Here is a 13,998-nt window from a genome sequence, read left to right as displayed (position 1 = left end):
ATTCTGATGGATATCTTGTGTCTTCAATTGCAACACTTTGTTGCTGAATAGGTTTGTTGTTTTTTTTTGGAGAGGGGGAGGCAGGCAACTGGGGTTAAGTGACTTGCCCAAGGTCACGCAGCTAGTTAAGTGTCAAGTTTCTGAACCCAAATTTGAACTCAGGTCCTCCTGAATTCAGGGCCAGTGCTCTATTCACTACACCACCTAGGGGCCCCTTAAAATTCCATGATTCCCCATCTGGTTTTTTTTTTTGAGGCAATTGGGGTTAAGTGACTTGCCCAGGGTCACACAGCTAGTAAGTATCTGGGATCATATTTGAACTCAGGTCCTTCTGATTCTATGACTGATGTTCCAGCCACTGTGCCACCTAGCTACCCCTTGCTGAATAGTTTTTAAAAGAGAACATTATAGTGGCTACTGGGTGGTGCAGTGGATAGAGACTGGGCTTGGAATCAGAATGACTCGTCTTCCCGAGTTTAAATCCTGCCTCAGAGAGTGACTAGCTGTGTGATCCTGGCCAAGTCACTTCACCCTGTTTGCCTCAGTTTCCTCACCTATAAAATGAGCTGGAGAAGGAAATGGAAAACCACTCCAGTATCTTTGCCAAGAAAACCCCAAATGCAGTCACAGAGTCAGACACAACTGACAAACGACTGAACCGTCATAGATATTGGCGTACCCATAAATGTTTAACCACTAGTTCTCTGGGGTGAGGTGGGGGGAGGGGAAGTATTCTGGACATACCCTTTAGCTTAATTTGCATTAATAACATTTTCTCCATCATTTCAAGTCTAGACAATCAACAAAACAATAAACCAAGCCGTGATGCTCCCACTGAATATTTAACAACTGGCTCCCAAGAGCTAGTTCAAGCAGGCATGACCACATATCAGCAATGCCAGAAAGTCCATCTATGAGATTGTCCTCCTCCTAACCAAGAAGGCAGCAAATATGCCAGTAGCCTTCATGACAGCATCAGACTTTGTGCTATTCCAAGGTGGCCTGTAAGCAGCTCATTACAAACAGGCAGGCCTCTGGGCTGTTCAGGCCAGCCCATTCTGTTTCAGTGACAGTTATGTCGCTTAACTGGAAGAAAACCATAAGAGAGTCACTGAAGATGTTTTTGTGGGACTGTAAGGATGGCTGGGAAGACTAATGGATGAACCATCAAATTGCTGCATCTCATCATCACAGCCAGGCCTACCAAGAGCCCCAGTCCCAGTTCTGTGCCTCACTATCCCCAAGCTGCTTCCTGGTCCTTCCAAATCCTCCCTCTCATTTTCTCCAGTTCCTAACCCCTAGCAGCCTCAGGAGCCCGAGGGTATTGGGATAGATTTGGTTTTAAAACTTTAGCAACAGAGGTAAGGTAACTTAGTGTTAAGACTTGGCGTGACTGATGGGTGGGAAGGAAATAAAATATAAAGAAATATAAATAATAAAATTATAAATGTACAAATAATAAAAAATAAAGCATAAGGACATATAAAATGAAGGAAATAAAAATAAGTGAAAGCAGGTGAAAACATCCCTGGGGCAGTCTCAAGGGCAAGATACCAAGTACCTAGGAGCTCTCCTGTGTCAGCCTTTCCTCACTTCACATTTCTGGGCTTATGGCAGGACTGCCTCAGCATGTGATCAGGAGATATACAACCTTGGCACACATTCAGCCTTTGCTACGATCATTCCCTTCATATGCTCTCTGATGTAGCCCAACAGCATTCTCACGAGTCCTCACACAGGATGTCCACCTTAACACCTGGCCTCACCATCACTTAGATGAGAGAATAATACCATACATAGTATTATTTTGTGGAGTGAGAGCAGAGTCCCCAAAAGAACTTTGTCCTGTGTTAATGACATTATCCAATAACCTGAACTCACTGTTTATTTCCCATCCCAGGCTCCAGACTCTCTATTTCCCTCCAATTGTTTCTTTTCTGTCTCCTGTTAATATTCCTATGTGGTATGATTACATAGGTGGCAATTAGGTAATTAATTAAGAGCTATTAATTGGTCATTCAGAAATGTTCATAGAATCTTGATCCCACTGGAGAAAAACAAGACATATCCAACTAATAGCTAAACAAACAAAATGTTCCCGATAAAGTCTGATCATTATTCAATGACCTTTCAAGTTCTGTTCCTGGTCTTTAACAAATTTCCATTTTCGTTTCAGGGCTTCTTCTACTTCTTCTCTCGTCACAGCAGGTGTTGCTGCTGCTTTCTTTTGTTCCTCATTCAGTTCACTCACCAGATTCTTGAGGTGCCACACCTGCTCTGACCTCAGCCGGGCATTCTAAGATCAAAGACAATGGCAAATGAATGACATTGACTGAAGCATTTACGTTTCTTCTCAACCACCACTTTACTCAGTATGGGAAAATACACAGAACCAGATACAGGCAGAGGGGAACTAGTCAGATATACATGGACTCAAGGAAAACGTGCATGGATGCCAACATACATGAACTGGAAGGAAATCTGCACAGCCACATGGCCCTTTATCATGTCCCCAAGAAATCAGTGCATCAGAGAAATACACAGACCTAAAGATGGCAGCTGATGGAGACAGGTGGCCACACAGAGAGGAGTTCCTGGACCCAGCTGGGAGCTGCAGGAATGCCAGCTGACAAAGGGATGGAGATATTCCTGGACCATGTCTCCTGGAGTCAGCAGATGAATTCCTGAATGGCACCAAGTTACTGTGCCAAGCAAAAGAATTCCAGGGTCACTTAGAAGCTGAATCCAAAGGGCAGCAAGAGACAGAGTGATGATGGGGAGAAGAAAACCCAGCACCCTGCCCTTCATCGTCACTGTGAGTTAGATGAACTGTGAGAGCCAGAGAAAGGAACCAACGTCCTAGAGACCTTGAGTGTCTTCATCTTGCCAGAAGGCCTCAACCTCAACATAGTACTGCAAGTTAGAAAACTTTACATGTCCCTAGGAAAGGTGCAGGTCACTGGAGAGGGGTGGTGTTGCTGGAGTTTCTAGCAACAAAAGCTTTTCTTCCTTTGGGTTAGGGGCAGGGAGTGGGAAGGATAAATCTCCAAGTAGTCCTAGAAATTTGGAGAACTGTATAGGCTGCTGGGGGGAACGGGGGCAAGGTTCACCAGAGGGGGAGAGAGAATTGTTTTGACTGGTTATAGGCTTGAGTATGAGGTCTTTGCAGTTTTTGCTGTGTTAAATAAAACTTGGCCTATGTTAGATGTTTTGTTAGCTTAAGTGCTTCCATGGGAGCAGAGTGTCCTTTTCTTTTTTGTACAGAGACTTTGATACAAGCCAAATCATGATGTTCCTTAGGGAAAAACCCTAAATGGGGACAAATTGAGTCAAATTATTATATTCCTTAAGAAAAACTTGATTTGGGGTATGAGACATAAAGGAAGAATATGTCTTCAAGCCTAAACTGTGAACACGTAAACTTGAATCTGGGCTACAGATTATTCTAAAAATTGAAATAAAATAATAAATTTATTAAGCTTGAACTGATCAGTAGGCACTACTATTCTTTTTTCTTTAGTCAAACAATTTTACTGCTTAACATCACAGTTTTCAAATAATTTTTAAACTCTAGAAATAAGAAAAAAGTCTTGATTAAATTCATTTTTAATAATGTGCAGGTAACTGTTTTCATGAGCCTATCTGATCCTTTGTTACTAAAAAATCAGTCAATTTTTCTAAGGTAGGACGAACATGAGGGACACCTTGGAAGTAGAAAGACCCGAGTTCAAATAACATCTCTGACGCGGACTGATTTTGTGATCCTGGACAAATCACTGAAACCACCCAGTGCCCCAGACCCCTCTAAAATTATATATTTCAAAAGAGTTGCTAATCTAATCTGCCTTGGTCAAGAGAGTTTCTTCACTAGGAGTCCCCAACACCACTGAAATCACAGGTCCAGACTAAACAAACACAAACCCCAAATTCACAATATAAGCAAAAATCAGCTTTCGGGTGCTTTGGGGATGAGGAACTTGCTGGCTTTGGACGTGTGTGACCCAATGCTAAAGGGTGGTTTGGAAGATGATAAAGAAATTCCATTATAGACAATACACTTTTTAAAAGTCAGTGTTCTAGAATACTGCTGTGCTATAAGAAATGATGAGCTGGCTGGTTTTAGAAAAACATGGAGGCTCTTGGCCGGCAGCTGAGTAGGCAAAGAGAGACCCACACAGTTCATCTGTCCAGTTTTACCCCCTACTGGTTACCATATTTGTTGTCATGAGAGCTGCCTCGCTCTTCCCGTTATGCCTGCCTGCTGGGCTGCTGGCCCAGGGACATCGTATGGCATCGATGCTGAGCACATCCAGCACACACATTATGGGGACCAGACTGACAATCCCAAGTACTCTGATTACCAAGAGTCCACTGCCTGCCCCCCAGAAGAACAGCGGCAGTACCAGTCCCAGAAGCAGGTCCAGCAGGAGGTGATCCCGGCCCCCACCCATGAAAACCCAGAGGCAGAGCCCCGGAGCCTGGACCAAGAGACTGTAGGGAGGAGCAGTACCCCTGTACCCATCTGGACTCGGTCCACAGGCCCTGCAAACAATGCCTCAACGAGGTGTGCTTCTATGGCCTCCACCCAATGTACATTATCAGCAAAGAAATCTGTGTCCTAGCTGTCTGCGCCCATGAGCTGAGCTTTGCCGCCGGGACAAGTTCTCCAAGTGTAGTATGATGGCGACAAGTGGCCTGTGCCAGTCTGTGACTCCCTCCTGTGCCAGAAGCTATGAGGGCCGCTAGTGGGAAGGGGGCACAGGGAGGGGAGCTGGGCCTAGCCGGGGGCCAGGGGACCTCCAGGTGCTCAAATACAGACCAGCAGGCTTGGGTGGGAGGGGCTGGGTTTGATTCTGTTGTGTGATTAAAAAAAAAAACAACCTGGTTTTTAATTCTTTCCTTTTTGTGTGCAAGCAGACTTAAGTGCAGGGATGGGAGAGGAGCCCACAGCTAACCCTAGGTGGGTGGGGGAGGGTGCAGGGTGGGCCATGCCCCTTCCTGTCCATCTTCCTGCTCCCTGCCTTGTTTGTTCATGGAGTCCTGGGTGTCAGCGGGCGGCATCAGGAGTTAGACAAGACAACAGAGGCCATGAAGTTAGGCTAGGAGTCATGAAGACCAGAGCTCCAATCCTGGCCCAGGTTCTTACTAGCTGTATAATTCTAGGCAAGTCACAAACTCTCTGTGCCTCAGTTTCCTTTTCTTTGAAATCAGAGTTGGACTTGATGGCCTCTGAGTCCCCTTCCAGCACCAAGTCTGTGAGTTCCCCCCAGACAGCCCACTCCATATGGATGGCTCTCACTGTTAAGAAATTTCTCCTTTTACCAAACTGAAATCTGCCCTTCTGTAACTTGCTCTCTTGGGCTTCATTTTGCCCCTGAGGCCAAGCAGAGCTTGTTCTACCACTTTGCAGCCCTTCAGAAACTTGAAAATAACTCTCATGGTCTGGCCCACCCACCCAAGCCTTCTTATCTCCTGGCTCAACATCCCCCAGTCCTCTGCCTGACCCTGGTACGGCTCGGTTCCCTCCCCTTGGTCTCCAGGGTGCCCTCCTCCAGCATCAGTAGACAGTTCAACTGGGGCAAAGGTGGGCTTGGGGTCCCATGCCTACTGCTACCCATCACTCCCTATGCCTGGTGCTCACTGGCACCCCACCCGGTTCCACCAAAGTAGGCCCTTGGGCAGACATACTGTAGTGGGGTGTCAGATCATATATATTTGTACAAAATAAAGAATTTTTCAAGAAAAAAAAACATGGAAAGACTTAAATGAAATAATAAAAAGTGAAATGAGCAGAAGGAAGAGAATGCTGTACACAGTAACTGAAATACTGTCATAAGAACAATTTTGAATGACTAATTCATTTTGAGTATCATAAATACTATAGTCAACTACAAAGGACCTATGAAGGAAGATGCTATCCACCTCCAGAGAAAGAACTGATAAATAGAAGTATGTATACTATGGTTTTATAGATACATCATATTTGTGGCTAATGGTAGCCTTCTCTAGGGCAGGGTGAGGAGGAAGGGCCAAAAATGCACAGCGGAGAAAAAAAAGAAAACTTAGAAGGAAGCACAGAAAAGGAGGGTACCTTTGAAAATGATGAGTAGGATTTATTACATAGTTTAAAAAAAGTAAACAGTGTGAAATATAAATTCATGGTTTCATAATGAATTCCCTTTTTATGTTGTCCTGTGTATGTGGAAGTGTTCTTTTTGTGTGCATCTTTTTTAAGCTCAAAATGAATAAAAAAATTAAAAAGTCAGTGATCCTACCCACCCCCTATGGTACTCTTCCTTTAACCCTCGAAATGCCCATCAGGTTAATCTGGGACTTTCCATGAAGGGCTGGGGAGGGGTGCCCCTTCTGTGCCCCCACAGCATGTCAACTGTATACACATGCTAGCTAGATTTAGGGGGTTCAACTGGGTGGACTTAGGCCTGAGCCTCTGGTTGCCTCTTCTGTTTTGTTTCTTTGCCTGATCCAAGGAGACTGAAAACATTGATTTCAGAATCACTTAATGGCCTTAGATGCCATCTAGTCCAACTTAGACATGAATGGATGCCCACTATAACATACACAACAAGTGGTCATCCAGTCTTTACTTTCTTGAGGCCAGTCATTACAATTCACACAACTCTCATTATTCGGGACATTTTTCTTGACATCAAACCTAAATTGGTCCCTTTACAACTTCTACTCATTGCCCTAGTTCTGCCTTCTGGGGCCAAACAGAATTAAACCTTCCTCCATGTGACAGCTCTCCAAATACTTGAAGACAGCTATTAAGTCCTCCCAGAGACTTCTCTCCAGGCTAACCATGCCCAGTTCTTTTAACTAATTTCCATATATCATGAATTCAAGGCTCTGTGCTGTCTTGGTCACCATCTCCTAGACACTCTCTAGATAAATGTCCTTCAGAAACTGAATGCAGTATGCCACGTGGGTTCTCACAAGGGCAGAGTATAATGCAATTATGGTCTCCCTGTTCCTAGGACCTATGCCCTTCCTAATGGAGCCCAAGATTGCATTAGCTGTTTTGGCTGCCACATCACATTGCTGATTCATATGAAACTTGCAGTCCACTAACTTCCCCCTTCCAGGTCCTTTTCTGAACATTTACTTATTTGCTATTTATCCTTGCCTCTTACATCTTACATTTGTGGAGGAGCTTGGTTTTTTTAGTACCAAATGATAAAACATTACATTTATCCCTATGGAATTTCATCTTATTAAGATTCAGCTCAATATTCTAGCCTATCAAGATCCTTTTGGATCCAAACTTCACCATCCATTTGTGTTAGCTAACCTTCCCAGTTTTCTGTCACCAGCAAATCTGATGAGTATGACATGTATACATTTATTCAAGCCATTGACCAAAAATGTTAAGCAGCACAGAGCCAAGTATAGATCCTTGAGGTACTCGATTAGGATTCTGCAATATTGATTCTAAACCATTAATTTAATTAACCATTTAGCTAAAGAGTGTCTAGAGAAGAGCCTCCAGGATTGTGTAGGGCTATGAATTAATGTTGTCATTGTTTATTAATTCAGTCATTTCTGACTCTTCCAGACCCCATGAACCATATGTAGTATGCCAGGCCCTTCTGTCTTCCTTCTGTCTTAGCTCTTGAAGTCTATCCACGTTCACGTTTGTTGTTTGCATGATAATAACTATCCATCTTATCCTCTGCTGTCCCCTTTTCCTTTTGCCTTCAATCTTCCCCAACATCAGGGTCTTTTCCAATGAGTCCTATCTTTTCATTATGTGGCCAATGTATTTAAGTTTCAGCTTGAGTATTTTACCTTCCAGTGAACAGCCTGAATTTCTATAAGTACTGATTGATTTAACCTCCTTACTATCCAAGGGATTTCAGAAGTCTTCTCCAGCACCACAATTTGAAAGCATCTATTCTGTGGTGCTCAGCTTTCTTTAGAGCCCAACTCTCACAGCCATGCATTGCTACTGGAAAAACCATAGCTTTGACTCTACGGACCTTTGTCAGTAAGGTGATAGCTCTGCATTATTTTTTTAGTATGCTGTCCACATTGGCCATAGCTTTCCTTCCAAGGAACAAGCGTCTCTTGATTTCATGGCTGTAGGCATTGTTTGCAATGATCCTTGAGCCCAAGAATATAAAATTTGAAAGCACTTCCATTTCTTCTCCCTCTATTTGCCAAGAAGTGATGGGAGCAGTTGCCAAGATCTTAGTTTTTTGAGGTTAAGCTTCAAGCCAGTTTTTACTCTCTTTTCTTTCACCTTCACCAACAGGCTTCTTAATTCCTCTTCACTTTCAGCCATCAGAGCAGTATCATCTGCGTACCTTTATTCCAGCATTTGATTCATCTAGCCTGGCATTTCACACAATGTAATCTGCATGAATTAAATAAATAAGGGGAAACTACATAGCCTTGCTGTACTCCTTTTCCAATCTTAAACCAATCGGTTGCTCCGTATTCACTTCTAACTGTTGCTTCTTGGCCTGCATACAGGTTCCTTGGAGACAAGTAAGATGAATTCGTGACTTGTGAGGACTGATTGAAGGGACTGTATGTGTCTGACCTGGACAAAAGAAGACTGCGAGTGTTGGGTGAGGAGAGGAACAAGGTGGCTGTCTTCAAACATCTGAATTAAACATTAGTTAATGAGTAACTATTACTACTCTCTGAATCTGCCATTCAACCTGTTCTGTGTTCATCCGATTGTATTACCGTCTGATGCAAATTTCTCCACCTTATCCATAGGAGTAGTATGGCATGCTTTGCTAAAAACTTTGCAAAGATCTAGGTAAACTCTATCCCTGTCATTAATTTAGTAATCCTATATGAAAAAAAAAAACAACCAACAAAAAAAATTAGATTAGTCCAGCATTGCTTGTACAAAATGAAGCTATCTTTGCTCTCTGTGATAACTGCTTTTCTTTCCAGATATCTGTCAACCCCCTCTTTAATGATCTTTTCAAGAATTTTCCCAGGACTTGAAGCCAAGCTCCCTGCCCTCTAGTTTGCAAACTCTGTTTACTTCCCTTTTTTTGAAAATCGGGTCAACATTTGCCCTCTCTAAACTTGTGGCATCTCTTCTATTTTCCATGATTTTTTCAAGTATCATTGACAGTAGCTCTCCAATCACAGCATAACAATAATAGCTATTATTTATAGAGCACTTACTATGTGCCAGGCACTGTGCTAAACCCCTTACAACGATTATTTCCTTTGTTCCTCACAAGACCACTAGGAGGTAGGCGCTGTTCACATCCCCATTTTACAGATGAGGAAACTGAGGTGATGCATCTTACCTAGGGTCACACGACTAGTAAGTGTCTGAGCCTGGAGCTGAGCTCAGGTCTTCCGCCCCATCACATTTATACGTTCTTTCAGGGCCGGAGCTGAGCTCAGGTCTTCCGCCCCATCACACTTATACATTCTTTCAGGGCCTGGCGATGTGGTTCGTCTGGGTCAAGTGATCTGAATTCACCAAGGGGAGCCTAGTACCCCTTTGCTTTCCTCCCACTTATCATGAGCATCAACACCCTGTTAAGTCATTTTTGTTCTGCTATTTCCAGACTAAAAGTCCTTCTTGTTGGCAGAGAAAACAGAAACAAGGATTTAGAATCTCTCTTTCTGTCATCAGCTATTATTGCTCCAAACACCCCAGTCATCCGCCCTTATCTCTTCTTTGCTCATTTTTCTTCCAATGTCATTTTTTAAGCTCCATTAGTTTTCCTTAGCTCCTCTTTTCCCAGCTCATTATGCATTTTGGTATATCTGAAATTATTTTTACAGGACTGTGCCATGCTCATATTCATTTTATTTTGGTCTGGCCTTGTTTCCATTTTCTGTACTTTTCTGTAAGTAAGAAGATGGGTGTGTCCAGGTTTGGGGTTGACCTTGTGAGTTTGAGAGATCCTGAGTCCTCAGCTGGTGAGAGCTCCACAGTCACGATGCCTTCCCTTGAGGAGAAAATGAGGCAAATCCTGGCCAAGGCTGGCTAGAAGATGTTTACCCAAAGAGAAATAGTGTTCAGCCAAGGTGAAATATAAAATACCTTAAGTCTCAACCTCTTACCTGAGCATAACAGTAATTTTTACTATTTCATGTTTAGCTTGTTTTTCTGTCAATGCACATTTATGAGAGTCTTTTGTGACAAGCATGTCTTTTGTACATAGTAAACAAATACCTGTCCCATACCTGATTTACATTCTTTTTTTTTTTTAAAGCAATCGGGGTTAAGTAACTTGCTCAAGGTTACACAGCCAGCTATTTCTGGGTGTGGTGCTGAGTATCTGAGCCTAGATTTGATCCCCAGGTCATCCCGACACTGGGGCCGGTACTCTTTACTTGCTGAGCCACCTGGCCGCCCCACGATTTACATTCTTTACTAATACTTTTTTTTTACCCTCATTGGAAAACCTCTAGACATGAACCAAAACCTAAGTTTTATGTAGGCGCTCAGTAATAAACAAAAAAGTGTGAGAAAGGAATCTGGCACCTCATCTAGGTCGTTAGGCTCCCCCAGAACTGAAGCCAGTGGAGGCTACCTGCTTGGTTCTGAGCAGATGGCCAGCTTACTAGAGAGGAAGGTACAGAGCCCTATCTCCTTGGGATCAAGGCAGCAGTTCCAATGTGAGAATTGGAATAGATGTAATTTACATTTTCCTATCTTCAGCAAAGTACATATGAGTTGATAAGAAAATATTTTTGTATGAATCTACTCATCTTAGGGTGAGTTTTGAAATCTCTTTTAGGAGATGGGTTTTTTCACTTGGAAAAAAAAAATGTGACAGTTTTCGGGGAGAAGGGAAAATATCCTAAATAGCCTTAGCAAATTTCTTTAGCTGCAGGTATGCCTTACTTAATACTTGTTACATGCAGACTTATTCCAAACATGTGGATAAAATTTCCAAGCCTGCACATGGGATTTAAACTAGGGGAAAAAATACTTGGCAATAAACACTTTATGTGTGCCAAACACTGAATGCCTGAAACATGGAAACATTTGCTGAAGTCAAAGTTTAGTTAATTTCCCCCAATGCTGCATGCCAAAGGGGAAAAAAAAAGTTTGTTTATTATCACTTACTCAGTCAAGTGAAACCAGCAATTTTTAACTGAAGCAAGAAAGTATCATACCATGACAAAAAGAGTTTACGTGGACACATTAATTGATGAGTTACAGGAAAAGAATTTCTTTCAACCATCTAAATCTCTCAGTGATTAGCAATGTAATTAATGATTTTATTATAATTTAACATCTGGGAATTCTTAAAACCAAAGCTACTGTTTCTTGAATGCTATTGCTTTTGAAAATAAATTATAATAAATAAATAGAAGCAAGAGTTAGTCAGATAGATTTTGGCCAATCTAATCTTAGGCTGAGGTTCACAAAGATTTCCTTCAATAGGTATAATAGAATGTTTAATGTGATAAATCACTGTAGATATTATTAATAAGTAAAGACTTAGACATGTACTTGGGGACTGGCCACTGAGCTACTTCTTATGAGCATGCACAGAGGGCCACTGATGAATTTCCTCCTATGGGAAAGGCTGAGGAAATTGTGACGACACGCACTAAAAGTGCCTTAGAGAGAATTTGGAGCACGTTTAGACAATCTGTAGCTGGTTTTGATCTGATAACAACATGATATGAAGAGGGGCATTTTTGATTGAGTGGGAGGTGCATTCCAAAGGTCCCCCCTAAGCAGCCACTTAACCTTTTCTCTTTGACTTCTTTCTGGCTGGTGGCATCCAGTACTGTTAACAGCAGAAGCATTGAACCCTCAGTCCATTGTCTTAGCATTTGTTCTTTTATTCTAGTGGAACAATTTGGAAGCTATGATTTTAGAAGCTCTCAAAGGTCAATAAAGGGAGCCAGATGAGATCCACAAGTTAAGCCCTTACTGGGTTTTGCAACAAACCCAGCACCAGTGGAGATATCTTCAATCTTTGGGCTGTGTGTGTGTGCGTGTGTGTGTGTCTATGTCTGTGTCTGTGTCTGTGTGTGTCTGTGTATCTATGTGTTTCAAGGGGTGAGAACCACCATGGAAGTGGAAAAGAGACACACTAAACCTTCAGGGGTACCCTTAGGATCCTGAGGTGAAGAGGTACTCTCCTTGACCAAGAGACATATACATATATATATATATATATATGTGTGTGTGTGTGTGTGTGTGTGTGTGTGTGTGTGTGTGTGTGTGTATGTATGTGGGTGTGGGTGTGTGTGTATATATAAATGCCTACAGTGGATAGACTGGACCTATCATTTCTTCATCTTCATTAGGATGTAGCCTCTTAACATGTGACTAGAAAATATAAACTTAATTTTAGTGATTTCTACCCACAATTTGGGGTTATCAAGAGACAAATGTCTTTCTGAAGAACTTCCTTCCATTTTGACTTGTGAGCCTGCACATACATGACTACAAGCAAAATTTTATCAACTTTATATTCATTTCCTTTCCAGCTTTATCTCGTGCCATTTTCCATAATGCACTAATCTCTATCCCCTAGCCAAAACGGCCAACCCATCATCTCTTGAACGAAACTCATACTTTTCCACAACTAGTCTGACATTTCTCTTCTGTCTTCACTACCTCCAGCCTGGCCTCCACATCCCTCCCTGCTGAACTTCCACCAATCCTTCAAACCCTAGCTCATGTGACCTCTTTCATTAAGCTTTCCCTGATCTCTCAAAGCCAGAAGTAATTTTTTAAATCTCTAGACCTCACTTAATGCTTTATCTGTACATCTTTCAACCATTTATCCTTTTCACATTTGTACTATAGTTATATGTGCATAGGTCTTATCTGCCCTTTTTATAGCATAAACTCCTGTGGGAAATCTTTCTCCTTCATCTTTGTTTCTCCTTCAGTACCTAACACAGGGCACTGGGGTGGCTAGGCAGCCAAGTGGCATGGTGGGTAAGCTCTCTGGACCTACAGTCAGGAAGACCTAGGTTCAAATATGGCTTCAGATGCTTACTTGTTCTGTGACTTTAAGAAAGTCACTTGACCTGTTTCTGGCTCAATTTTTTCGACTTCAAAATGGGGATCATAATAGCATCTCCCTCCCAAGGTATCAAGTATCAAGAGAGATTGTTGCAAAGCACTTAGCACAGTGCCTAGTATATAACTGGTGCTTAATAAATGCTTGTTTCCTTCTTTCTGCCCACAATAGGTATTTCCTATCTCTCTACTCCCATAATCTTCTGATGAATCCAAACTAATTCTCCATAGTATTTTTAGTCTCTTCTTTTTCACTCATGCTGCCGCTACCTTGGTTGCCTGACTCCATCTTTACTGTTCTCTAGTCCATCTTTGCCATAGCTTTGAAAATAGTATAATCGGGGTGGCCAGGGAGCACAGTGAGTAAGAGCACCAGCCCCAGAGTCGGGATGACCTGGGATAGAATCTGGGCTCAGATACTTACCACCACACCCAGAAATAACTGGCCGTGTAACCTTGAGCAAGTTACTTAACCCCAATTGCTTAAAAAAAAAAAAAGAAAAGAAAATAGTATAATCACAGGTTTGATCAAGTCATTAAAAATAAACAACAACAAAAGCAACCACAAGACTGCTATCCAAAGGATAAAATAAATTGATATCAAAGACTCTCTCCAAGATGGCTTCATCCCACCTTTCCAGCATTGTTTCACATTACTCTCTACTTTATATACCCTATATCTGTAATGGTAATGGGAATTTGAAAAATCTTCCCTGCCCCTTAATAAGCCTAAGGGAATTTGAAGACCTCCCCTGCTTTTCAGAAGAAAAAAATGATCTAAATCACTATTGATTAGAGAAATGCAAATTAAAACAACTCTGAGATACCACCTCACACCTATCAGATTGGCTAACATGACAGAAAAGGAAAATGACAAATACTAGAGGGGAAGAGGAAAATTAGATATACTAATGCACTGTTGGTAGAGTTGTGAATTGATCCAACCATTCTGGAGAACAATTTGGAACTATCCCCAAAGGGCTATAACACTATGCATA

At 42.1% G+C, this 13,998-nt stretch overlaps 1 protein-coding gene and 1 pseudogene across 1 annotated transcript in view; one reads left to right on the top strand and one right to left on the bottom strand.

The window, feature by feature from the left end:
• Window positions 1-13,998, bottom strand: part of CCDC83 (coiled-coil domain containing 83) — a 59,226-nt gene that overhangs the window by 30,553 nt on the left and 14,675 nt on the right. Inside the window, exon 3 of the mRNA XM_069071066.1 lies at window positions 2,128-2,296. Within this exon, the coding sequence (XP_068927167.1) occupies window positions 2,128-2,296 (169 nt within the window). The remainder of the gene's footprint in view (window positions 1-2,127; window positions 2,297-13,998) is intronic.
• On the top strand, window positions 3,882-4,746 carry LOC138148201 (microfibrillar-associated protein 2 pseudogene; annotated as a pseudogene).

This window comes from Petaurus breviceps, unplaced genomic scaffold (genome assembly GCF_028583685.1).
Source record: "Petaurus breviceps papuanus isolate PSGF00001 unplaced genomic scaffold, PetGlider_PUasm1.0 90823, whole genome shotgun sequence".
In the NCBI taxonomy this organism is placed as follows: domain Eukaryota; kingdom Metazoa; phylum Chordata; class Mammalia; order Diprotodontia; family Petauridae; genus Petaurus; species Petaurus breviceps.
This window is presented reverse-complemented; position numbering and strand designations above follow the sequence as displayed.